Source organism: Microtus oregoni, unplaced genomic scaffold (assembly GCF_018167655.1).
Source record: "Microtus oregoni isolate MIOR12 unplaced genomic scaffold, Mior012 000010F_ref0000083, whole genome shotgun sequence".
In the NCBI taxonomy this organism is placed as follows: domain Eukaryota; kingdom Metazoa; phylum Chordata; class Mammalia; order Rodentia; family Cricetidae; genus Microtus; species Microtus oregoni.
The window spans coordinates 25848918-25875648 of NW_024543069.1; the positions used below are offsets into that span (position 1 = coordinate 25848918).

Below are 26731 nucleotides of genomic sequence, written 5' to 3' on the forward strand. Positions count from 1 at the left end.
TCAAACTAAGAAAATGTTTTTATTCCCCCCCACTCTCCCCAGGGGATGCAGGGCCAAGTGCACAAGCGATTACACGGAGGTAGCAGACTGCAAAGGTCCCTTCGTTTTTCTATCCTCCCCCCCCCCCAACCCCCGCCACCACTCGAGTCGTAGTGACCCCGGCCGGGCGGGGACAGGTGAATCCCAGGTGGGGAGGAAGAGGGAGGGACGGGCCGCGGAGGGAGAAGCGCGTTCAAGGAATGAATGAGTCGTGCCTCAGCCACACCACCTGTTCCTCCCGACGGGTGCCACCCCGAGCAGCCAGCAAGATCCCTGGCCCGAGCGGGCCGCGACTTGCAGCCCGGGCGGCCCGCTGGCCCCGCTCAAGGCCAGGCTGCTCCTCCCTTCGCTCGAGGAGGGGAAAAGGCGGCCGCGAGGAAGCCGGGGCGTCGGGGCCTAGCCCGGAACCGAGGCCTCCGAAGCCCGCCGTCCGCGACCGCGCGGACCGAGATGGGCGCCACCGGGGCGAGACGAGGGAGCGCGCTCCGCCGGGAAGCACGGCCGAGGCGGGGTCCCCCGCGGGGTGGCCCGGTGCCCGCCCGCCCTCCCGTCCGTCCCGGGCTGGGGAGTGACAGGCCCGGCTCCCAGCGAGACGCTCCCTGCCGCCCGCCCGCCGCCTCGGACTCACCAAGATCCGCTTGAAGAGCGCGTTCTCCTTGGGCGGGAGGCTCACGGCCGGCATGGTTCCGGCTCCTCCCGCGGCTCCCGCCACCGCCCGGCTCGGTCAGTCCGTTTGTCCGCCCGCCGCCGCTGCCGTTCCCAAGCTCGCTTCAGCCTTGAATCCTCCGCTCCGCCGCCACTAGGCCTCGGGTGTCGCCGCGTCGCCCTGTCCTGACACCCCTTTCTCCTCCTTTTTTTTTTTTCCTCCCCTCTTTCCCCTTTCTCACTTAGCGCTGCCGCCACCTCCCCCCTCACGGGTCTCCGTCGGCGGTTCACGTGGTAACTGAAAAGACCGACAGAGGCAGCCAAAATGGCGGACGCCGAGGGCTTTCCCACCCGGGTCACACCTCCCAGCGCGCAGGCGCGGTGACCCGCTCTCCCCACCCTCGCTGCACCGGCGCCTGCCGGGAAGGCGGAGGCCGGGTCGGCCTGCGGAACCGCTGATCCTGGCTTGGCTCTGCCGGTCTTGCTAGTGCGGAGCGTCTGGGAGGGCCGCCAACGGCGCTTCCGCCGCCGACAGCCTTTCTGCCCCTTCTCGCTAGACCGGCCTTTCTTTCACTCATTGGGGTGGACGCGCCCAGGTGCGGTAATCATAGCTTGAGCCTCGAGTGCCAAAATGCCAGTGGAGGTGTTTTAAGAAGAGATGTAGTCGTAGTCGGTCAAGGCCCAAGTGCCCAAATTGTGAGCAGAGGCGAAGGGTGAGATGAGAAAACCTTTCGCCTCAGTGGGGACTTGAGAACCGATCCGAAGAGGTGAGGGCTTAATCGTCTTTGAAAAGCGTCAGAGAGCGCGACCTGCGAAATGGGCTTGCCTAGCTAGGGTATCTGTGATTTTGTTGACTGTAGTTAAGATAACCAAGAAAGGTCGTTAGCCAGATCTGAAATGGCGTGTTTGTACCGCCCGCCGAAGGAGCCTCTGAAGGTTGAAGTGTTCGTGTTTATTTCATTGCTGAAGTCAAGGCAGGGTTGAGGAACGGACTGTCACCTTGATGTAGAGGAGCTGAGGGTCGAAACTCCTCGAGTTGGCTTCTAGTTCGTGCTTAGGGTTATAACTGTTGAACTCAACTGCCAGTTGCGAGAAATCCTTAGAGGGCAAACTTCACTGAACGAGATCAGGCCTGAGAGTGAAGAGGATCCCTTCCTCGAGCAGGCATTTCACTAACCGCTGACAATAAAACCTTCACAAAGTGGCATGCCATTGAGTCACAAGAGCCATTTACCCGTGATTATCTCGTGCAGACCTTGTCGTATTCTGTGCATCGTGAATCATAAAGATGTGTGAGAGCTTGGCTTTTTTTAGTCTTTTTTCTTTAACAGATACGTTGTAGTTTTCAAATTAGCCTTTAACTTTCCTGCTCTACAGAGTTCCAGGACATCCAGGGCTACACAGAAAAACCCCATCTTGAAAAACCAAAAAGAGAGAGGGATCATAGCAGTCGAACCCTAGGGTCTCCTTGAATACTGTAATCTTCCTAAAGATTTAGGAAAATCAGGTTGGTGAGATGGCGCGGGGAGTAAAGGCTCTTACTCTGCAAGCCTGGCATCGTGAGTTTGATCCCTGAGCCCACAAAAAGATGGAAAAAGAAAAATGGCTCCGCGAAGTTGTTCCCTGCCCTCCATGTTGGCACACTAAATAATAAATGAAGTTATGGGGCTGGAGAGATGGTTCCTCGAATAAGAGCCCTGTTGCTCTTGCAGAGGATCTGGGTAGGGCTCTCAGCCTCACCGAAGGCACCAGGTGAGCACACGGTGCACATTCATACATGCAGGCAAAACGCCCATACATATAAAATAAAGAAAATTCAGCACATACAAAGACACATATGAGTAGCTTCTCTTTTTTTTTTGTTTGTTTGTTTGTTTTTTTGGTTTTTCGAGACAGGGTTTCTCTGTGGTTTTGGAGCCTGTCCTGGAACTAGCTCTTGTAGACCAGGCTGGCCTCGAACTCACAGAGATCCGCCTGCTTCTGCCTCCCGAGTGCTGGGATTAAAGGCGTGCGCCACCACCGCCCGGCATGAGTAGCTTCTCTTGTGAGCGTGTGCTGTCGGAGCTCTAGCCTGGCGCTTCATACCGGCCACACAAACACACCTACCACTGAGCTAGCAACACCCACAGCACTAGATACTGACTTTTGTTTTTTGAAATTGTACACGTAATTTTTTAAATTGTAATGCTTTATTAGCATGTTAATTATACACAATAATGGTTTTCCTTATGTTTTATGTATGTGCATAATATATTTCAATCTTATTCACACACATACATACCCTTGCCATCCCTTGTCTCCATCTACTACTGTTGATTCCTTTCCCACTAAATAGTAACTTTGCTTGTTTGTTTTATCTTGCTAAGTAGCCCGGGCTTATCTTGAACTCACTTCCTCCCTCTTTGCTTCCCAAATGCTGAGATTACAGACATAATACCCCATCCAAGTCTTAACATTTGTATTTTTATAAAGATTTAATCTCTGTTTGTTTGCCCGTGCACACTTACAAGTGTGTGGCTACTGGTACCCACAGAGGTCAGAAGAGAGTGTCAGATACCCTGGAGCTGGACTGAGAGTAGCTGTAAGCCACCCACCTAGGTCCCCTGGAACAACAGCAGGTCTCATAGCTGCTCAGCCTTCTCTTCAGGCCCAAACAACGGTTTTTAAGGTTCGATTAATATGGTGTGATTATAACAGTGATCTGATTCATCTCTGAGTTAACATGCACCTACAGCCTGGCCACACAGTCAATGACATAGCCTGGACCCAGTAATAAACTGTAGACTCCAAACACGGCTACTTGACCAGTAGAAATGAGCTGGAGCTGGGCTTTTGCGTGCCTCGTGTGCTTCCAGGGAGTTACACCCACGGCTCTCTGACACACAGCTGCTGAGGACCTCCCCCCTCCCCTCGTCCTTCCCTGTTACTACGGTTACAGGGCTACAGCTAAGGGTAGTGCTGCAGACATGGAATCCCAATACTGGTACTGGAAGAATAAGGCAGAAGGACTTCAAGATTATCTTGAATGGGAGACCGGAGGCCAGTCTGTTCTTGCAACATTAGGGAAGCCTGTCACCGAGACTTAACAAAAAAAAAAAAAAATAGTCAATTTGGGTATGTTTGCTTAATAAAAAGTTACATGTATACAAGAAACCATGCTTCTTCAGGCCCTGAATTTGATATATGGGCTTATGTATCTAGTGTTTTTCTTTTTTTCTTATTTCAACTCTTGTTCTTTACTTCCTTTCTTGGACACATCAGCCAAGTAAGATTTTTTTTTTTATGGAAAAATCAGGGCTAAAACTTATTTTCCAGCAGTTAACGCAAATCGCCCTTCACCTAGGTCACAAGTAAGGTTTTTAGCATTTAAACATGGTTTAAATGGATGTTTAAAAAGACATCTACCAAACTAGAATTAGCTATTAGCTCGTGTTCTTCTCAAAACAAGTTTTATCTTCATCTGCCTCCTCCAACTCTGGGGGTCCAGTGAGCCTTAATATGCTGAAAATGCTATGCTCATACTTCATTGCTGCCCCCAAATATACACTAGGAAAGGACACAGGGATCAAAGTTCTGAAAAAGAACAAAACTGAATTCCCCAGCATAGATCATGAAGTGGTCCTGGGCTTCCTGGTTCTGTACACTCTGACAGCCGGTGGCTCCTGTTTCAACTCGCTGAAGACTAGCAAGCTGTGTCAGGACAAGCTCTGGCAGCGTGGGGTAGAAAGAGTATACAACTGACGGCCTGCTGAGTGGACAAGAAGCCAGCAAGTTGGGAGCCAACAACTGACTCAGCGCATTAGTGGGCTGGTTTGCTTACTTGAGCATGAGTTCAGGAGGCTCAAACTAGGTTACAAACTAAAGGACTAAAGTAAAGTAACATTTTAGCCATCATTTGCATTTTAAAATGAGCCACAAAGCACAATATAATTATTTTATCTTTTATCAATAATTTATCTCCTTTCTCCTCTATTTTAAAATACATGTATCTATTTAGTGTGAGTGTATATATTTGTGTACACATGTGTGCTTGTGAGAGTTGCCATCTGGAGGTCAGAAGGAAACTCTTAAAAATCTGTTCTCTCCTTCCATCAAATGGGACATGCCAATTGAACTCAAGTCACCAGGCCTGACAGCAAGTACCTTGACTATGCATTATCTTTCTGTGCTCACCTTTTCTTTCCTAAGAGACAGGGTCTTTCATAGTAGCCCAGGCTGGCCCAGGACTCACTACGAAACTCGAACTACTCTCAAAACTGAGGCATTCCTGCCTTAGCTTCCCAAGAACTGGATTAGACATGAGCCACCACACTCTGCTCATGACTACTTGTTTTAATAAAAAGATTTAAAAATAATACTGCTAATCATACATAGAAAAATGCTAACACTTATTTTGCTATTAAAGTGGATGTAAGCAGCTTTAGGTTTTAACAAACAGCTTTTAAGGACAAGTTTGTATCCTCTGCAGGCTGGAGAGATGGCTGAGTTGTTAAGAGAGCATATTTCCCTAACAAACATTTGAGTTTGGTTCCCAGCACCCACTCCAGTTGACTCACAGACGCCTATCAATCCAGCTCCAAAGGATACAATGCTCTCTTATCTCCAAGGAGAGTTTCATTCATATACCCCCACACACACCATATGCACACATAATTAAAAATAAAATCTCACAAAGTAAGAAGAATATATCATCTGTGACCTGTTCTTTTTTTCTTTTTTGTTTTTTTGTTTTTGTTTTTCGAGACAAGGTTTCTCTGTGGTTTTGGAGCCTGTCCTGGAACTAGCTCTTGTAGACCAGGCTGGTCTCGAACTCACAGAGATCCACCTGCCTCTGCCTCCCGAGTGCTGGGATTAAAGGCGTGCGCCACCACCGCCCGGCTGACCTGTTCTTTTTTTAAACAGGGTCTTTGGACACCAGGTAGAATTAAGAATCCAGTGAAACAGAATCTCTGTCAGTTGTGCAACATAAATACCAGCTGATCATGCCCTGGAAAGATGGCTCAGCAATTAAGAGTGCTGCAAGGGTTGCAGGAGACCTGGCTTTGTTTCCTAGCACCCAGAGCACACTGGACAACTCAGAGCTGCCTATAACTATGGTTCCAGGGGGGTCCAGGGACCTCTTCTGGCCTCCTAGGGCATTTGTAGGCAACATCCTGCTCTTGACAAACAGGCCCAAACACAGACATAAAGATGTTTAACCCAGCTGATCAGCCAGGGCAATCCAAAGCCTCTGACCTTCACTGTGACCTTCCAAGCGCCAACACACACATACCACAATGTGAATCTATCTACACATAAAAATTATAAAAGTAGCCGGGCGGTGGTGGCACACGCCTTTAATCCTAGCACTCGGGAGGCAGAGGCAGGCGGATCTCTGTGAGTTCGAGGCCAGCCTGGTGTACAAGAGCTAGTTCCAGGACAGCTAGGACTATTACACACAGAAACCCTATCTCAAAACAACAGCAAAACAACAACAAAACAAACAAACAAAAAAAAACTCCAGCTGATTATTACAAATGTCTTGAATAGGCAAACGGGTTTTTTTTTAATTAATTAATTTATTTATTTATTATGTATACAATATTCTGTCTGTGTGTATGTCTGTAGGCCAGAAGAGGGCACCAGACCTCATTACAGATGGTTGTGAGCCACCATGTGGTTGCTGGGAATTGAACTCAGGACCTTTGGAAGAGCCGGCAAAATGCTCTTAACCACTGAGCCATCTCTCCAGCCCCTGGCAAATGGTTTTTACTACTCCCAGATAACTCCTAAGCTTCCCAACAACCCTACAGGATAGGTTTTATGTTACAGATGTAAAACTGTGGTAGAGATTAACGACTAACGATCATAGTGTTGACGTGTGGCCGACACAAATGCTACTGGAGACATGACAGTTTGGATCCTGTTCCACGTAAGACACATGGCCTTATAGCCAGTCCCACCTTGTCAGATAGGCCAACAGGACCACTCTACCCAGAATCCGAGGACCACACACTGGATCCCTTTGCCATCTGGATGCCCCTCCTGAATCAGTTGGAGCACTTTCATGTAACATCTACAAGAATTTTGTCAGGACCTGGTGGCAAAGGTCTTATAATCCCAGCTCCTCAAAAAGCTGAGGCAGGAGGATCAAGTTCATGGCCATCTGGGCAACTTAGTGAGAACCTATCTCAAAAAGTGAAAAAGCTATGTGGGGATATGTAGCTCAGTGATTAGGCACTTGACTGTGATGTAGAAAGCCCTGTATTCCCTCCCTGCCGAATAACATATTTCTATGTCACAGGATTGAGAGGCATCAAAGTTGTCTTGATAAATGGATTTTAGAAACCGTTGAGGCCTTTACAAATAAAAAGTTCCCTTAGTCGACAAGTTTGTCTTTGAGTCCGTCTGTTAATTGATGCTAATAATCACTGCATATCCTGTAGCCAATGTAGTGATAAAATAATGACTGTAAACCACACAATGAATTAACTTACTGTACCTGAAACACTAAATTCAGCCCAAATTTTATTCTTCAACAAAACACTTCCATTTTCAGTTTTGAGGCTCACCAATGAAAAGTCCGACGAGCGCTCTGACAAACTGTTTTCCCCGCCCCAGCCCCCTTTCCACCGGTGGTTTTCCGGATAGTCTGGGTTTTAGGAAACTTTGTCCTCAAGCTAGGACGCTAGTCCACCTGCGAGTCCCGCTTCTGCTGCCAGGGGGCGCTGCGTTCCGCGCCACCCCCGGCGATGCGCGCGCAGTGAGAAGGTGGTGCCCGCCCGACACGTCGCGCATGCCCAGGAGAGACGGACTCTGTAGGGCAAGATGGCGCCGTCTGCCGTACTGCGCCCGTTTTCGCGGCTGCTGGCCCCTGCCAGGTTCCCGAGCTGCTGTGAGTGTCTCCAGGCCCATTGGGCTCCCGGCCTACTCCCACCCGGCACTGACCACCCTGGAAACTCCGGAGGAGGTCGCGGCTCAGGCCGACCTGCAGTGACCTTCACAGGCCGCGATCCGCGTTCTCCACTCTGCATCGTCGGCTGTCGGCCCTCCAAACTACCTGACCTCTTGAGAGTGGATTTTGTGTCTTTTTGCCCCCCGGCTCTACAAACATGCCCAGGAGACAACAAACAGGGAGGTCCTCCCGGGGCTGCCTCTCACCCTCCCACTCCCCAGCCTGTGAAGGCCAGCGACACTTTAACGAGGTTTTGAAGGCGTCCTGAGTCCCAAGGACGGCCGTGTGGCTCTGCCAGTGGCCCCGGACAAGTTACTTTTGTTTTCTGGACTATGCCCAAATTGAGGTTGGGCAGATAGAGTATAAATGACAATGTAAAGCCAGGGATGGTGGGGCTCTCTTGGAATCCCAGCCCTGGGGAGGTGGAGACAGGTGATCAGGAATTCAAGACCGCCCTAGACTACAAGAACTCCTGTCTCAGAAGAGAGAATTTCATGCACTAACACGCACGCACACTAGTAAATGTTAGGTTTTCCTCACTACAAGTCAGTAAGATACATATTCTCTTTCTCTTTTCAGATTCAACGCGGTCAAAGTTCTACGTCCGGGAGCCAGTCCATGCCAAACCTGACTGGTTGAAAGTTGGGCTGACCTTGGGCACCTCGGTTTTCCTGTGGGTTTATGTGAGTACCCTACCCATCGGGATCCGAGGAACTGGAGTTAGAAACTTTTGTGAACTGGCAGTTGTTGGTCTTGGGAACCAAACTTGGGTCTTTTGTGAGCAGTACAAGGCTCCTAACTGCGAAACCATCTCCACAGCCCCAATTTCATATTTCATTCTCAAATTTTTTTTGCTGGTGGAAGGCTTAATTACTGCCAAGAACATTAAAGGTTGAAATTAGGTCTTTGATTCCCATGAATGCCATCATGTATCAGTCATTGTTCCAGCTACATAATCTATCAGACAGTGGATCTAAGAAAGTAGTTGTTCCCGGACTTCTGATTAACACACAGAGAGGTGAGGGATGGCTCGGTCACTCACTCACAGTGGCAGGCTGCTAAGACTGGAATAGAGCATGCACCGTAGGATACAGTGGGCCGATCCTCTATGTGAGCTCACACAGGCAAGCTCACCTGGCCATAGATTTACACACACACAGAGAGGCAAGCCCACCTGTCCATAAATTCTCTCTCTCTCACACACACACACACGGACACAGGAAAGCTCACCTGTCCATAGATTTAGACACACACACACACACAGGCAAGCCCACCTGTCCATAGTTTCTCTCTCACACACACGTACACAGGCAAGCTCACCTGTCCATAGATTTGCACATACACACAGGTACACAAAAGTATAGCATTTTACTTATCAACCAGCCTGGACACGTGTGACAGTTCTTCTGTCATGAAATTATCTCGATTTGAATTTTTTCGCTTTTTACACCTAGTAAAATAGTAATTGTTTTAACCTACCCTATTTCTCTTATGAATCATAAGGATCTTTACTTGGTTTCCTCCTCTTTAAGATAACAGAAAGATTACATTTCTAGTTTTAATCATTAACTTATAGCTCATCAATCAACATAATGAAGATGTTTTGGAGTATAAAAGAAGAAATGGATTGGAATAAACTTCGGAGATATTAATATAGTAAGTATGTTTATAAAGTATACAGATGATGGAAGTTAATTGATCTGCCTGTTTGTGGCTGTGACAGGCTCTCCACTGCCTTTTTTAGTGCCAGCACTAGGGAGGTAGAGAAGTAGGCAGATCTCTGTGAGGCCAGCCTGGTCTACATAGTGAGGTCCATGATAGCCAGGGCTAAGCAGAGAGACCTTGTCTCAAAAGAGAGAGAGGCAGAGTCTTATTGTATAACTTTGAACTCTCTATGTAGACAAGGATCCACCTGCCTCTACCTCCTAAGTGCTGGCATTTTAGGAGTATGCCAGGACTCCGGACCTGCAGAATAACCCCAGTACTAGATGAAGTCAATACCTATAATGCCAATACTGCAGAGTCTGTGACAAGGAAGTAATCTGAGGCTAGCCTGGTCTGCACAGCAAGACCCAGTCCCAAACAAAGTAAGGACAAGCAACAATAAAACCAAAATCACCTTAAAATCATGTCTTCTTCACTAGTACTTCACCCATTGTGTTCATAGCGCTCTGGACAGTTGGTATAATCTGTGTGTGGATTCTGTAAGAGCAGAGTTCCTATCTATTAATGCTTATGTTCTCAACATTGCACTGCACTGAGCACCCAGCCATTCTAGGACTTTAATGTTCGTAGAACGAATGAATGTGTAAAGGCAATGGATTCTGCATTTTTCTGCTTAACCATTTCATTATGATTGTTACTGTAGCTAGCATCCAATTGAAGAATTCAGGTAAAACCTAATATTAATGAGATAATGTATTTTACATGCTCTAATTTAAAAGAGAGACGTTTGTGAGTCTGTGTATGTGCACATGTATCACACGCATAACATGCATATGCTATGTTATTATATAAACATGTAACATATATACTTTATTCCTGAAATTATTTGAAAGAAATCCTTTACTCTTTATGAAGTGAAAAATCCCTCATTTAAAAAAGCCCTTAGCTTCTGGGCTGAGGAGATAGCCCAGGGGTTAAAACAGCTGCCACACCAGCATGAGCGCAGAGCTCAGAACCCCAGAGCCCATGTAAGGATGATTGGCAACCACTTGTGATTCCAAAACTCTGCAGGTGAGCAGAGGATCACCAGAATAAGAAGGCTAATTAACACTGGTGCACTCTGGGGTCAGCTGAGAAACCCTACTTCGGTGACTAAGACTCCCGGCATCAGTGGGCCTTCACGTGCACAAATGCAGACATGCATGCACACCCCATACACATATCTTGGTGCCCGTGGATTAAATCTAGTAGGTGATAAGCATGCTATAAACATAGTAATCACAAAACACATTTTAAGAATTCTCAAATTAACACTTTAGGGTTTATCATCTAAATCTTTTGCCTCTTTTTTCTATTAATACCACTTTGTCCATTTCAGTATTATTGATATAAATTTAAAATCAAGTACTGATTCTATTTAATAGATATATTTTCTAGATTTTTTTTTCTGGTACTCAAAGGTGAATTAGTCAGAGAAGTCTGGTTTTAACATTATCTGATCAGTGCCTTGGATTGATTTTTTTTCTTTTCTTTTCCTTGTAGGTCTTCTTCATGTGATGGAGTCCATTCCTCTGGATTCATCCATCTGTTGAGTTGTGGATATGAAGGGAAAGTATATGTAAATATGTATCAGTCAAGTTAACGTGGCTTTTACTTTATTAAATAAAAGTACTTATGTTCTTCATGTGTAGAGATGGATTCACTAATCAGTGCTGATGGACTCTTTTCAGCTTTTAACTTTTTATGTGTTTGTATGAGTGCTTGTATATATGTGTGTACTGTAACATGCAGTGCTCATAGAAGCCTAAGCTGGAGCTGTGGTGCTTGACAAAGGCCTTGGGAACCAAACCTGGGTCCTTGCAAAAGCACCAAGTGCTTCTGACTGCTAAGCCTCTCTGTCACTTTCCTTCCTGCCTCCCTTCTTCCCTCCCTCCCTCCTTCCTCATCTACCTTCTCCCTCTCTTCTTATTTCCCTTCCTCCATTTCTTCCTTTTTTTTTGTTTTGTTTTTGTTTTTTGAGATAAGGTTTCAGACAGAGTTCTGGCTGACCAGGAACTCACTCTGTAAACCAGGTTGGCCTCAAACTCACAGAGATCCGCCTGCCTCTGCCTCCCAAGTGTACCACCACTACTTGGTTATTTTTTTATTTTGATTTATTTTTTTAAGACATTGGCCAGCCCTCAACATTTTTACCGAAACACTTAGATGCCAAAGAGTCCAAGTAATATTTTATTAATGAAGAGGTATAAGTCAGATAGTAAAGATAAACTCTGTTCTGACAGTTGCCTCTGTCTCCATTTACTTGAATATGAATGTTTTTATTGGCATGACTGGGTGTTGTTTGTTTTTTGTTTTTTTTTAATATTTATTATGTATACAATATTCTGTCTATGTGTATGCCTGCAAGAGCACCAGACCTCATTACAGATGGTTGTGAGCCACCATGTGGTTGCTGGGAATCGAACTCTGGTCCTTTGGAAGAGCAGGCAATACTCTTAACCTCTGAGCCATCTCTCCAGCTCCCGTGTTGTTTGTTTTGATGTGAATGAGGGGTGTTTGCCTGCCTGTGTGTGCAGACCACACGCAGTCTTGTGCCCTGGAACTGTTTGTGAGCTTCCATGTGGGCACTGAGAACCAGCCCAGTGCTCCTGAATGCCAGGCCATCTAGCCCCAGAGTGACTTTCTACTCACTCTTATGGTCACATGAAGTTTTCCCATTGGCTTTCAGTCGAGTTACAACAACCTATAGCGTTTTGTTTGTTTGTTTTTTGAAATGGGGTTTCTCTGTGTAGCTTTGGAGGCTGTACTGAAACTCCCTCTGTAGACCAGGCTGTCTTCGAACTCACAGAGATCCACCTGCCTCTGCCTCCCGAGTGCAGGGATTAAAGGCATGCGCCACCACCGCCCAGCTAGCTATAGGTTTTTAAAGAAGAGGACCAAGCTGGCAAGATTCTCAGTGGGGGAAGAACTTGCTGTCCAGACCACCTGAATAGAATCTCTAGAATCCTTGAAAGGTAGAAGAGAGTTGACAAGATTATCCTCTGACCAAACACGCATAGTAGCAATAAACTAAAACAGAGTAAAGGTGGGGGCGCTACATGGTGGTCTTGAAACCAGCCAGGACTACTTACCAAGGTCCTGCCTCAAAAGACTGGAGACAGCCCACTAGTGAAACCCTTACCTGGCATTCTTGAAGCCCTAGGTTTAATCACGAGTATCATGAAAATGTTAAAAAGGAAAGAGATATATATATGGTCTAAAATGATTTCTGCTTTGAAGTCCGCTATAAATGATATGGCATGTGTTTGGGGCCTGGAAAAAAGCATGGCCTAGTGTCTTTTGATGTCACTTCTGGACAAAAATTCAAAACTGTAGTATCTGATAATATGCTAATGCCATGAAAAGTCAGATATAGTAGTGACTTAGCTTGTGTCGGTTTGGATTCCTGTTAGTGTGGGAAAACTTAGGAGACTGTAGATCAATTTCATGCAAATGCAAGAACAGAAAAGGACACTATCAGGAAGGAAGTCCAACAAAGCCACGTTCTCGCGAGGACACGTCTAACTGTTAGACCCAATGGCAAAGGGAGTGAAGAAGTCGCAGGTGGAATTAGGGCTGCGGATAGGGCAACCCTGAGGAAATTGCCCTGGAGTATCTCATCACAAGGGTCTTTCTTTACACGTGGCTATATGACACCAACCTGCTGTTGCTGGGGTGTCTGCTATAGTGTATGAGTGGAGAATCTAGGGCTCTGCACCTGCCACACAAGCACCCCCTTAGCTCCATCCCCACCATTTCTGGGTTTCAAGGTAGAAGGAGGATAAGAGCTAAGAAGAGCAAGAAAAAAGTGAATGCCCCTGTTGAATGTAAGCCGAGTGAGACACCCATGAGCCTCGAGTTACTGAATGCACGGTGTTTGGGGTTAGCACACCTGCAGGAAACTGGTGCCAGCACAAGAGGCCAAAAAGTCAGTTAAGTCCAAAGTAATAGCGCTGTAACAACTCATATCTCCACAAAGTCCAGAAAACACCAAAACATCTGCAATTTTAGAAACTTAGTAAATAGAATCTGCGCATGTCAGGCTTTGAGACTGCAGTTAGTTTAAGCCTTTCTCTTGAGTGTATCCATTTTAACTCTAGGGAGAGCCCTTCTGATAACCTGGGCTGTGGGTGAAGGGAAGAATCTACCATAATGGGAGCACTCTGTAAGGCCAGCTCTCAGCAGACGGATGCAAGAGAATTGTAAACTTGAAGCCAGTGAGAGCCATCCTCAGGAAGAAAAAAAACACTCTTAGCTTTAGCTTTGCTAACTATGTGTCTGCATCATTCCTCAGCGCTACCGCCACCCCCACCCACATGGTAAGGAGAAGCAAATAGTGCCAGGCTTTGCACTCAAATGAAGAGATGGGCTGCACAAGAATAATTTGGTTCTAAATTCCCAAAGGAATTTAGAACAAAGGATTTTTTAATTTGGCTTGTTTGTTTTTGAGGCAGAATCTTAATGTGCAGCTCTAATTCTGGCTGGCCAGGAGCTCCTCTATAGACCAGGCTAGCCTGGAGCTCCTCTGTAGACCAGGCTGGCCTGGAGCTCCTCTGTAGACCAGGCTGGCCTGGAGCTCCTCTGTAGACCAGGCTGGCCTTACACTCACAAATCCACCTGTGATAATCATGGACATCTACAAGCCGAAGGTTACTGGAAGACAACCCAAACTACAAAATACAGGGCATGGCTTGGCCCACACTGTGGTTTCAGACATCTGGTCTCAATAAATAGTGGTGGTGGTACATGCCTTTAATCCCAGCACTTGGGGGGGGGGAGGTGGCAAATCTCTGTGAGTTTGGGTCTAGCCTGGTCTACAAAGTAAGTTTCAGGACAGCGAGGGCTAAACAGAGAAAACCTGTCTTGAAAAACAAAACAAAACAAAAAATTCTTTTCCTCCTCCCAAAAATTTTTTCGGTTTTCCTAACTTTTTTAATGTTTGTGTATATGTGTGTTCAGAATTTAAGAGGTTGTAAACCACCCAGGAACAAACCCCTAGTCCTCTGTCGGAGCAACAAGGTCTTATCCACTTGTTTCTAGGATTCTGTAGAGTTTGGGAAAGGATTCTTTTTTTTTTTTTTTTGAGACAGGGTTTTCTGTGGTTTTTTTTTTTTTTTTTTTTTTTTTGGAGCCTGTCCAGGAACTAGCTCTTGTAGACCAGGCTGGTCTCGAACTCACAGAGATCCACCTGCCTCTGCCTCCCAAGTGCTGGGATTAAAGGCATGCGCCACCACCGCCAGGCTAGGATTCTTTCTTTTTTAGGTGTATTTCTTTAGGTGTGGGTATCTGTTCGGGTGCACATGCCATAGGTGGGTGCGCAGAGATCAGAAGACAGTTCTTCGAGAGTCAGTTCTTTCCCTTCCACCATGCCAGTCCAGGGAGCCAGCTCAGGGCATCAGGCTTGCCAGCTGAAGACTCACATCTGCCTGGCTGTCATTTCTTCAAATGCTTTTTTTTTTCCTTTTTGAGACAAGGTCTCGGTGTGTAGCATGTAGACCAGGCTGGCCTTGAACTCGCGGGATAATACTCTTCCTCCCTCCCTCTCTTTCTTTTTTTCTTTCTTTTTATTAAATGTGGTTTTTTTTATAATTATTATTATTAAAAATTTCCACCTCCTCCCTTTCTCCCATTTCCCTCCCCCATCCCCCCACTTCCCCTACCCCTCCCTTTCCAGTCCAAAGAGCATTCAGGGTTCCCTGCCCTGTGGGGAAGCCCAAGGTCCTCTCCACTCCATCCAGGCCTAGGAAGGTGAGCATCCAAACAGACTAGGCTCCCACAAAGCCAGTATATGCAATACTCTCCCTCTCAAGTGTTGGAATTAAAGGTGTGCGCCATCACACAGGGAACCGAAATACTTTAAAGTTACCCAGCACATAAGCCATGAAATCATAATTATTGTTAGCACTGGACTCTTCCGATGTTTTCAAAAGTGGCATCTTTGTCAACAACCAGAGTTTCAGTGGAGGTCATCTGAGCTAAGCCAATATATCTCTTTGACCCTAGACGTTTTAAAAATGTCAAGGATTCTCTCAAGGGCAGTGAAGAATCTGAGCTGCAGGGGAATGTCTGAGCCTGGTCAGCCACAGCAAGAGTTAATGTGGAAATGTCTGGGGTTCTGCGGAAGCAGCTGGAAAGCAGGCAAATCTGACAACCCAAAGGCATGGGTTTTTTGGATTTTTGTTTTATTTTGTGTATTTCTGAAAATAGCTCACTAAAATATAAAAAGAACCCACCAAAGCCCACAAGAATGGAAGAGTAAGTAGAAAATTCCTTTGCCCCGAGACCCGAGCCTTGAGGAAAAGCATCTAGAGGAGGTGTACGATGTCCCAGTACTGTCTCTCCCAATTGGGACGGCCATTCTTGGCAGATACAACCAAAATTGTATGCCAGACTGAACGGGTGCAGAGGAATCGTGAGCTTGAGGCCAAGCGCTGCCTCTTCCATCTGACTCAGAACGTTTCACATCCAGTGTGTCTCAGAACTCTCCTCAGCTGCGATACTCAGTCCTGCAAGATTTACAGCTCTGACCCAGCGGCGGTGGCTCACACCTTTCATTCCAGGCAGAGGCAAGAGGATCTCTGAGCTTTGAGGCCGGCCTGGTGTACAGGAATTCCAGGACAGTCAGAGCTACACAGAGAAACCCTGTCTCAAAAAACCAAGATTCACAACTCTGGCTGGAGGGATGGCTTGGTGTTGAAAAGCGCTTGCTACTCCAGAGTGCCTTTACCTACTTGTCCTGTTAGTAGTTTCGTTCCTCCCTCTCCCTCCCACCCCAATGCTCTTAGTGATTTTTTTTTTTTTGAGACAGGGTCTCATATAGCCTTGTTATATATATCTTGCTATGTTGCCAAAGATCTTGAACTCCTGATCCTCCTGCCTCCACCCCCGCCCCCAAAGTGTTGGGATTATCTGCTTGCGCCAGCACACCTGGTTTTATGCGCTGCTGGGTATTGATCCCATGCTAGGTAAGCGCTTTATCCTGTATTTAAGGTCTTGGAAACAGTGGCTCGCTTAGAATTCAGCCATCGCCAGGGGGAAACCTTACGCAGCAGCCTTTATTCATAAACCTGTCGCCTGTGAAGTTTCCCCACTACCTTTTCCTAGGAAAGCTAACGCAGTGGGTGGGATAAAGTGGCCTCCACCTGGAGGAAAAACCTTGCCTACACAATGAATCCTGAATCTGGTGTCCAGCGTGACCTGGAGGAGAGTTTCTCCATGGAACAGAGCGGGTCAGGCACGTAACAGCTACTTCTCAGTTACCAATCTCTCTTCTGGGATGCAGCCCTTAAGCGGCTGCCCGGGAAGGGGCGCAGGAAAGCAGCACTATTAGAGCAGGATAAGCGGACCAAGGTGCAGACCACTAACTCAAACCCCCTTCCACGTGCCCCGGGCTAGGGAGGCACGGGATCTGGAACTCCACCGCCGGGCGGGGCGCTCCTGAGGCTCCGCCCTCGAAGCCTGGGTTGCTTGCTCCCCGGCTGCATTTCTGCGCGTCGGGCGATGTATCTCCGAAGGGCTGTGTCTAAGACTCTGGCGCTGCCCCGGAGGGCGCCCTCCGGACCTGTGCCACTGGGGAGAGACGGTGAGTGCCCCGCACATCTCCGTGGGTCCAGGCTGGAACCAGCGCCCCGAACCCGCCAGCACCTAGTCACAGAAGCCTGGACCAGAGGTGAAGGAACAGTGAGGGAGGGTCTCAGGCAAGCACTCCGAAGTTCTTGGAAACTTTGGAAATAGGGAGTTTTTCTAGGTATGCCTCTGAATCCAAATTAGATTTCCTGGGTTCCAGCGCTTATCTCCGGCGAGTAATGTCTCTTATTTTTTAAGTGAGGATCACAGTGGCTGTAATCAATAAATGTGGAGTGGAAAATCACTTCGAAGAGCATCTGGCTCACTCTTAGAGTCCCATGTCGATTATTCAATGAACCTCTAGGCTCCCCAAGAGATAAAGAAACGGATGGATAGGTGGACGTGGGTTGTCCACACGCCAGCAGGTGGGCTCCAGTCAAGGTCCCGGTTCAGGGAACACTGGTGGTCTTGATCCCGGAATCTCCCGGCCCTGAGCGTCCCTTCAAAGGGGGTGGCCTCGGCCTCTGGTCATTCTTCTGACGTTGCTGAGAAGCTTACAGCTCCATCACCTTTGGATTAGGGAATGCGCGAGGAAAGAGCTCTTGGGAATTTTCTAAAGAGGAAAGCACCAAGTAACATAACACCGCTTAGAACAGAGTAGGTGCTTAAAAGGTGCCGGATCTAGACGGGTTTGCAGTTCCTCTCCTAGCCGCCTTTCCTGGTCCAACCCCCCGCCCCGCGCCCCTCGTCCATCACTCACTGAATCCCAGCTCTTGGGTGCTTCACCCGACTCCCTGAGGCATCTATGGCAGCATCCAGAGCAAGGATTTAAGCGAGGGAGACAGGAAAACGCGTGCAGAAAATTCCATGAGCCTCAGGGGTTTTTGAGTTTCGTTTGTCCACTTGTTTCCCCCGCTTTGATTAGGCCTATGTGGGTGGTGGGGGGTGAGAAGAAGATCTATCCATCCTCCTGTTCTTTTAAATGTTACTTCAAAGACGTCTCCCCACACGTGTTAAGATGTCTTCTCCTCACTGTTTAACTCTTTTTTTGTTTGTTGGTTTGTTTGTTTTTCGAGACAGGGTTTCTCTGTGGCTTTGGAGCCTGTCCTGGAACTAGCTCTGTAGACCAGGCTGGTCTCGAACTTACAGAGATCTGCCTGCCTCTGCCTCCCGAGTGCTGGGATTAAAGGCGTGTGCCACCATCGCCCGGCACTGTTTAACTCTTAAAATAGCAATTTTCATCATCCATGAGGTAGGGAGAAGCCGTTTAGTTTAAGCTGAAGATGCTGAGGCTATTCTGATGTCCGGAGAAGGAGAAAGATGAACACACACACACACACACACACACACACACACACACACACACACACATGCTAGAGCCTGCATGTGTTCAGAAGACAGCTTGCAGGAGTCAGTGGGTCCCAGGGCAGAACTAAGTCTTCAAACTTGACTGCAGACACCTTTACCCTCTAGTCTGCACCACACTGTTATATGCCTCTACCCCCTCCTCAGGACCCATCAAAATAAAGGCAATGTTAACCTTCTAAACTGCAGTTAAAAGTTCCAGGCACAAGGGCACTGACCTTATTTCCCCTAATTACTTTCACTTTTTATGGCGTCCATTCAGCGTAGGTTGAATCTAAGGGCCATCATTTTTCTAGGCAAGCATGCTTCCATTGAGTACTAAGCTACAGCCACAGTCATAATTACTGCTTTTTTTTTTTGTTTGTTTTTTCATTTTTTTAAGACAGGGTTTTTCTGTGTAGTCCTGGTTGTCCTGGAACTCACCAGGGGCCTCAAACTCAGAGATCCTCCCACCTCTGCCTCCCGCCTCTGCCTTCCAGTGCTGGTGTTACCACAGTCCAGCATTGATTGGAATCGGGAATTTGTCTTCCTTTGTGGGCATTGATTGATGTCTTATTGGTACTTTCTACTTTGGTAATAAATTTGTTTCAGTGGTTTCTTTTTTGAAAGACACATTTTAACTATCATTAAATTTTGTTCTTTTTGCAGCAAAATGTAACTTTTTTTTAAAGGTTTTTATTTATTATGTATACAGTGTTCTGTCTGCATATATGCCTACTCGCCAGAGAGAGCACCAGATCTCATTACAGATGGTTGTGAGCCACCATGTGGTTGCTGGGAATTGAACTCAGGACCTCAGGAAGAGCAGTCAGTGCTTTTAACCTCTGAGCCATCTCTCCAGCCCAAAATGTAACTTTTTTGACTTTTCAAAATAACTGTAACTTTTCAATGAGTAGTTTAGGCTTGGAACAGTTCATTGGGAAAATGCCAAAAAGGCAAGATATAATACATAAATCACATATAATCTTCCTATTAGTAAATATCATTGTTTACGGTTAGTCTACTTAGTTTTAGAGATTTTTGTTGTTCTTGCTTTATAGAAACAGGACTAGCTACCCAAACTTGTCTGAAGCACTTAATCCCCCTGTCTCAACCTCCCAAGTACTTGCATTATGGTGTGCACCAGCACATGTGATAACTGCAGGTCTTTTTCTTCTTACACCTGAGATCTGTGTCACAAGATTTTTGTGTAGATTTTCATATAACGTGTGGTAGAATTTTCTCATAGTCTGAAGAGTTGGCTCAACAGTTCAGAGAACTTCTTGCTCTTGCAAAGGATCTGGGTTCAATTCTCAGTACCCACAAGATTACTCGAACAGTCTGTGATTCCAGTACCAGGGAACCTGAAGCCCACCCTGACCTTGAAGGGCACCAGGCATGCGCATGGTGCATATATACATTCAGGCAAAGCGCTCATACACATAAAATAATAAATAATCTTAAAAACATCAAATTTTTCTTATATAAGTAAATCCTAGTTTTCACTTTGTATGAGACTACTAAAATACAGGTTTTTAAAATAAACTTCAAAGCTTTTTATGTTATTTTATCTTTTTTGTCCAGAGCTGAAGACTAAACCCAGGGCCTTATGCTTATTAGACAAGCACTCAAGCCCTGAGCTAAACCCCCAACCTAAAATATGTTTAATTCATTCATATTAGATGGTTCTCTTATTGCTATTTTAAATAATTCAGCGGAAATAATTTTTTATATTTATTTATTATGTGTGCAATATTCTGTCTGTGTGTGTGTGTCTGCAGGCCAGACCTCATTACAGATGGTTGTGAGCCACCATGTGGTTGCCGGGAATTGAACTCAGGACCTTTGGAAAAGGAGGCAATGCTCTTAACCACTGAGCCATCTCTCCAGCCCCAGCTGAAATAATTTTTAAGTCTACTTGTATTGCTGAAGTTTTCTTTTTGTTTTGTTTTTGTCTAGACAGGGTTTCTCTGTGTAACCCTGGCTGTCCTGGGAACTCCCTCTGTAGACCAGGCTGGGCTTGAGCTCAGAGATTAGACTGCCTCTGCCTCCCAAGTGCTGGGATTAAAGGCATGGGCCACCACATCCCATCACTAACAATTTTCTTTATTTTTACCTATTTAATAAGAACTCTCTGGAGTACATGGGGCATAGCTTACCCAGCAAACAGAAACCAATGGATTTCACTCCTAGTATTTAAAACACAAAACAAAACAAAAAAACTTAGATCAAATAAGAAACATAATTACACACAAATGTCAAAAAGGTTGTGAGGTTTTTGTTTTGTTTTGGTTTCATTTATTTTTGGTGCTGAGGAAGGAACTCAGGCCTCCTACATATTTGACACACACTCTAAGATAGGTGGGGTGGGGCTTGGGGGGGAAGTTTGCTTGTTTTAGCTGTGACATTTGGGTCAGGGGGTTGGCTCAGCAGGTACAGGTGCTCATCGTCAACCCCGATGACCAGAGTCTTATCTCCAGGACCCACCCAGTAGAGGAGAAAATTAACTCCCACAAGTTGTCCTCTGACCTCCACATACGGGCTAAATGAAAGCATGTTCCAGACGCCCTCCTGCTACAGCCTCCTAAGCGACTGGGACAGGGAAATGTACATCCAGATCACAGATATGGTTTTTTTTATAATATTTATTTATTTATTATGTATACAATATTCTGTCTGTGTGTATGCCTGCTGGCCAGAAGAGGGCACCGGACCTCATTCCAGATGGTCGTGAGCCACCATGTGGTTGCTGGGAATTGAACTCAGGACCTTTGGAAGAGCAGGCACTGCTCTTAACCTCTGAGCCATCTCTCCAGCCCCACAGATATGTTTTTAAGCCCACAAAAGTGTCACTGCAAACCAGCCATGAGGCTGTAATCCCAGTGTTCAGGAGGCTGAGACAAGAGAATGGCCAAGAGTTTGGCCTTGGCTAACTAGTGAGATCTTACTTCAAAAAGCTTAGGGTCTAAGCATGTGTCCCACCCATCCTTAAATGCATTTTTTTTTCTTTTGGTTTTTTTTTTGAGACAAAGTTTCTCTGTGTAACAGTCCTAAGCTGTTCTGGAACTAGCTCTTGAAGGCCAGGCTGGCCTCAAACTCACAGATATCCACCTGCCTCTGCCTCCTGAGTGCTGGGATTAAAGGTGAGCATCACCACTGCCTGGCCCCTTAAATACAAATTTTATCTTAAGGTATACGTGTGTTTAATTAACTGTTGAAGCAATCAGTTCCTTCTTTCTCAAGTGGACAACTGAAAAAAAAAAGAAGTAATTCTGATGGTGTCTGCTTTGGCTACATACGGAGGCGTGTCTTTCTTCTGCATCTCATTTGGCTGGTCAGCTTGTTTAGTTCTTCTGTCATTTCCCCTCATCCACATCAGCCCTTCCCGGTGCCTAGCAGCAAGATGGCAGACTTCTCAAGCACTCTTCAAATCAGGCTAGAGGCCATTGGGTGGAATTACTACCCCTGCCTCTAATGCTGTGTTTGCTGGAGTGAAAATCCCCCATGTTAATAGGTTCCAAGTTCCCTGCGGAGAAAATGCCTAAAAGATGTAATTATTTAAAATGCCTGTTCTTACACGTGGTGAAGGTAACCATGTTTAAATTTGTTTTCCTAGCATCTCTTCGCCGAATGTCATCCAGAAAACTCCCTGGAACGTCTGGGTCCAATATGATTTATTACCTGGTTGTAGGTGTGACCGTTAGTGCTGGTGGATATTATGTAAGTGCTTAAGGACCTACTAAAGAATTCCCGTGCCCTGTTTGCTGGTTCACACCTTTAATCCCAGTACTCTGCATGCAAGGTCAGTCTGGTCTGCTTTCTGAGTTCCAGACCAGCAAAGGTCCCTTATGGAGACAGGTCCTGTCTCCCCAAAGAGAGGGTGGTGGGTAGGCGTTGGTTTCTGTGCTGCACTGAAATTGTTCCTGAAACTTCTAATGGCGGTAGCACAGAGAAATGTATATGATGAATCTTAAAGCAGGAGAAAGAGAGCTAAGCACACGTTTTCTTTCAGACTTACAAGGCTGTCACATCAAAGCAAGCCAGACATACAGACCGCATAAGGGACGTGAAAGAACAAAAAAAAGCAGAGTCATGGCCACTTCCAGGTAAAGGGAATTTCTTATTTTGTTTATTTACTAAACAAGAGGTCTCATGAACCCCAGGCAGGATGACCCTACACTGTGTGGTACCCCTGCCTCCACTTCTTGAGCTGGGATGACAGTCATATACCCCCACCCTAGGTTCTTTCTTTCCGTTCTTTATCTAGAACGACTATGTGTAGGGGTTGGATCAGGAAGAAGATCGTGGTAACCTCGAGCTTTGGATGAGGACATTTGATAAATGAGCGAGTTTTCTGTGTGTGTTTTGCTGAGAGGCAGTTTTCATTCCTCTGTGTGGTAATATTATTTCTACTCCGTAGACACCCATTCATGCAAGCATAATTTTAGCATCTGTCTCAGCAGTTTGACCTCTCATTTCCCCCACCATTGTTTTCAATTGTAAGCTGATTTTTTTTTTTTTTCAGTGTTGGCAAGCACCACCACTGTGTCTTTCTCAAAGTTTGCTTCCCGTGAGTTAAATCAGTTGAGCATCCTGAGACCCTGAGCCTGGAAAATGGCCCCTGGGGGGACAGAAACTTCACAGTTGCACCCCCACATCCACTTCTTGCCTTAAACTACTTACTTTAACTTTTTAAATATTTATTTTATTTTGTGTGTGTCTTGCCTGCATGTAGATAAGTAAGTACAGGTGGCATACCTGGTTATCATCAGTGTCCCATCCTGTCCCACCTGCGCCCCAGCCCCAGAGGTCAGAAGAGGGATCCCCAGAGCCCAGAGCAGAATAACAGATGCTGGACAACAAACCCCAGGTTCTCTATAAGGGCAGCCCCGCTCCTAACATCGAACTGTCTCTCAGCCCCAACCTAATTACTTTAAATGAATTTTTTTTTCTGTCTCAACTCAAAATTATTATCAATTACTGGGGTAACTGTTTAGGAATAAGGATATTAGCAACTCAGGAGTCAGGTTTTGCTTTGGGAGCTTTCTTTGTTTTGGCCGGAAGGTTGTTTTGGTTTGGTTTGAGGTTTTTTGTTGTGGTTGTTTGGGTTCTTGTTTTGGTTGTTTGGCTCTTTCGAGACAGAATCTACTATGTAGGCCAGGCTGGTTGAACTCACCTGCCTCCACTTCTGGAGTCCTGGAACTAACAAGTGTGCACTACAGGGCCAGACATTCAATTATAATTTTTTGTTAGGGTACTAGGAAACAGAATATTATAGCCAGCAAGATGGCGCAGGAGAATAAAAGTAATCACAATACTTGCAAAATTGGCGCAGGAGGATTGGGAGTTCGAGGTCACCCAGGCTACATAGCAGATTCATGTTAACCTAGGCTGTAGTAAATGTCTCAAAAAAATTCCCTTCCCCAAATTAAAATAAGATAAATTGATTACATTATTCCACTTTATTCCCATGTTCTTCAAATCAATACTTTGCTTAATGAACCGAATCGTAAAGGTGAAAAGGAGAATGTGGCAGAAGCTGGGGCCGGAGAAATTTCTGTAAAGGAAACTGAATTGGTGCTTGCTGAGGAAGTGCCCAAGGCTGCAGCAGGGCCTCCAGAAGGGTCTCCGACGTCCCTGGTCCCTTCAGAGGCTGCGCTAGAGGAGACATCCACACTGAGAGAGGAGACTGATCTGAAGATCACCGAGGCTTCTCCGGGGGAGACCACCGAGGAAGTCCCTGAGCCCACTGGGGAGGTGGAGAGCGCGGCTCCTGAACCCACAGCAGAGGTGGAGAGCGCGGCTCCTGAATCCTCTGAATCCTCTGCAGAGGTGGAGAGCGCGGCTCCTGAATCCTCTGAATCCTCTGCAGAGGTGGAGAGCGCGGCTCTTGAATCCTCTGAATCCTCTGCAGAGGTGGAGAGCGCGGCTCCTGAACCCACAGCGGAGGTGGAGAGCGCAGCTGCGGACCAGGCGGACGGGGCTTGTACCAGAGAGGAGGGTGAGGGTACTGCTGGGAACCGGAGCTGCCAGGAGGGTGCTGAACTAGAAGAAAACCCTCCCTTAGGCTCAGAGCCCTCTGCCCAGCAGGATTCACAAGAAGAATCCACCAAGGTCACCGCAGAAGGAGCCTCGCCTCAAGGCTGATCTGCAAAACTCCAGAGTTGCTTTTGTATTTTTAGCAACCTTAGACCTTCTTTCTAGAATTTAATATTCCTTAAAGAATTTGGCTTTTACTAATAGATGTTTGATTGGGATTTGGTATTTCATATGTCTTAATAGTTTTCTACCCTCTGAGATCAGGCTGTGTCAAGAGCTTAAATAGTATTAACTTTGGATTTACATTTTACGTTTTAGAAATTAAGGTATCCATGCAGCCTGTATTCCCTTTGATTTTTGCTCTACCTTTCTCTTTATTATATGTAAGACCGGATTATTGAGTTTGATGTGAACTCATTTAAATAAAATAAGAAAATCTTAACTGTTTCTATTCTTTCTTCTTGTTGGGGGCGCGGGGACTTGTGATTGGGAAAAGGATGACCATGACCCAGGCTGGCAGCCTTGCTCAGTCCTGAGCTGCAATCACACCAGGCCTACGGTTTCTATATTCACGATGTGCACTGTATTTCCTATTAACAGCCACACAAACACCCTCACATGGAGAAACCAAGCTTTATAACATTACTGCAGGAAGAGCAGGGCTCTGGAGAGCTCTGCCCTTTCCCTGGCTGTTATGTAAGGGGGCAGAGGATGAGAGGGGGTGCCCGGCTTTTCTGGTTCAGTGCAGTGTTTACTGAGGATTTACACACCCTGCCAGGACTCATTCGTGCACGAATGCAGGCAGCAAACATTCAGAGTGCCTTCGGCCCACCAGCCGCTGTTTATAGCTTAGAGCGGGACTAGATAATAAGACAAATAAAATTATATACAGGGATTAGGTAGAGTCTGAAAGTGTCAGTTGGGAGTGAAATTGTCACTTTAGATACGGCAGTAAAAACAAGTCTTTATTTTATGAGACAGTCCTTGCCTCAAACTCACTATATAGCTCCAAGGCTAGCCTTTAACTTCTAATCCCCCTGCCTCAGTGTCCTAAGTGCTAAACTTATAGATGTGTGCCCCCACACCCAACCAGAGCAAGACTTTTTACAAAGGTGTCTTTTAATAAAGACTGATGGTTCTGGGAAGGACGTCATGCCAGGTGGGGGAACAGGAAACACACCTGATCTGCAGCAAAGCATGCTGGGACAATCCAGAATTTTGAGGTGGTCCATATGAGTGAAGCGGAGTCAGAAGGAGGGAGAATAACTGGAGCGGTCTCAGAAAAGAAAGGGAGGGGGTGAAGCCAGGCATAGTGATGCCTGCGTATTTTACCCCCGGCACTCAGAGACTGAGCATGGAAGTTCATGAGTTCAAGGTCATCTTTAGCTAAATACAATAAAAGAACCTTGTTTCAAGAGAGAAGACGGGTGGGGTAGGGGGAGATGGCCTAGATAACACGGAGTTATGCAAGATTTGGGGCATGTGGCCGCTGATGACATTCTGGTTTGATCCCCTTAACGGAGCATTTGCTCCCAGCTGCTATGACTGTTCACGTCCCTCCCCAGCCCCCACCCTGCCTGGCCCTCACTCCAGGCAGCTTATAACCATGACTGACCTCAGAGCACCACGGAAGGTGGGGCCAGCTGAAGTACAGTGCTCCAGGGCTCTAGTGGTTCAGAACGGATGCTGGTCCCTGGGAGAGACTATATCCTGCTTCCCTCTCGCCTTCTCCAGAGAACATTCTTCCAGGGACAGTGCTCCGGATGATTGGCAGTGGGCGTGTCTAGATTAGGAAGGACTAGATGGATGAAATCAATAGACTGAGCAGTTAATGACCATGGGATTTGAGAGGTAGAGACACAGAAACTGCAGGGTTTAATCACAACTCTGTGGACAGAATGTCACCTTGTATTTGCTTCTAGTTTGTCTCAGTGTCAATCCTTTGTGAGATACATAAATTTAACACTCACCAGTCCTCTGAGATGAAACAGAAGTGCCTCTTAGTGCAATCACACTCAGGGACACACTCCTTAGGGCCCTCACACTCAGGGATACACTCCTCAGGGCCCTCACACTCAGGGATACACTCCTTAGGGCCCTCACACTCAGGGATACACTCTTGAGAGAACTCACACTGAAGGATACCCTCCTGAGTGCACTCACACTCAGGCATACCCTCCTTAGTGCTGTCACACTCAGGGACACACTCCTTGGTCTACACACATACAGAGAACAGTCCTTCGTTCACTCACACATACACACACACAGAAGCAGTACACAGAAGTCAGTGTTTTATTTTATAATTAATTTCTTTTTGTCATTATTGTTTTTGAGACAGGGTTTCTCTGTGTAATCTCGGCTGTCCTGGAACTCACTCTGTACACCAGGCTGGCCTTGAACTTAAGAGATCCTCCTGCCTCCATCTTCAGAATGCTGGGACTAAAGGTGTGCGCTACCACT

At 46.4% G+C, this 26731-nt stretch overlaps 3 protein-coding genes across 4 annotated transcripts in view; 2 read left to right on the forward strand and 1 right to left on the reverse strand.

Moving 5' to 3' along the window:
• The window catches only part of Naa15 (N-alpha-acetyltransferase 15, NatA auxiliary subunit), a 70289-nt gene extending 69326 nt beyond the window's left edge, over window positions 1-963 (reverse strand). Inside the window, exon 1 of the mRNA XM_041659053.1 lies at window positions 668-963. Within this exon, the coding sequence (XP_041514987.1) occupies window positions 668-721 (54 nt within the window). The 5' untranslated portion in view covers window positions 722-963. The remainder of the gene's footprint in view (window positions 1-667) is intronic.
• Window positions 964-7426: 6463 nt separating this feature from the next.
• Window positions 7427-10967, forward strand: Ndufc1 (NADH:ubiquinone oxidoreductase subunit C1). Its single transcript, XM_041659230.1, has 4 exons — window positions 7427-7558; window positions 8198-8301; window positions 9195-9274; window positions 10826-10967. Exons 1-3 carry the CDS (start codon window positions 7492-7494, stop codon window positions 9252-9254), a joined length of 231 nt encoding a protein of 76 aa, XP_041515164.1. The 5' UTR covers window positions 7427-7491; the 3' UTR covers window positions 9255-9274; window positions 10826-10967.
• A 5842-nt stretch (window positions 10968-16809) lies between these two features.
• LOC121452972 (mitochondria localized glutamic acid rich protein) lies at window positions 16810-24657 on the forward strand. Of its 2 annotated transcripts, XM_041659462.1 has the most exons (5): window positions 16810-16904; window positions 21849-21952; window positions 22245-22338; window positions 23748-24106; window positions 24149-24657. In XM_041659462.1, exons 1-5 carry the CDS (start codon window positions 16823-16825, stop codon window positions 24377-24379), a joined length of 870 nt encoding a protein of 289 aa, XP_041515396.1. In that variant the 5' UTR covers window positions 16810-16822; the 3' UTR covers window positions 24380-24657. The 2 variants fall into 2 exon arrangements, with proteins under 2 accessions (XP_041515396.1, XP_041515395.1); XM_041659461.1 differs by having other exon boundaries at window positions 23748-24657.
• Window positions 24658-26731: the final 2074 nt, after the last annotated feature.

Coding starts and splice junctions, on each gene's coding strand:
- Ndufc1 (XM_041659230.1), top strand. CDS start 7,492: ATGGCGCCGTCTGCCGTACTGCGCCCGTTTTCGCGGCTGCTGGCCCCT. Junction 7,559..8,197: donor TGCCAGGTTCCCGAGCTGCT/GTGAGTGTCTCC, acceptor TTCTCTTTTCAG/ATTCAACGCGGTCAAAGTTC. Junction 8,302..9,194: donor CGGTTTTCCTGTGGGTTTAT/GTGAGTACCCTA, acceptor ATTAACTTATAG/CTCATCAATCAACATAATGA.
- LOC121452972 (XM_041659461.1), top strand. CDS start 16,823: ATGTATCTCCGAAGGGCTGTGTCTAAGACTCTGGCGCTGCCCCGGAGG. Junction 16,905..21,848: donor TGTGCCACTGGGGAGAGACG/GTGAGTGCCCCG, acceptor TTGTTTTCCTAG/CATCTCTTCGCCGAATGTCA. Junction 22,339..23,747: donor AGAGTCATGGCCACTTCCAG/GTAAAGGGAATT, acceptor CGAATCGTAAAG/GTGAAAAGGAGAATGTGGCA.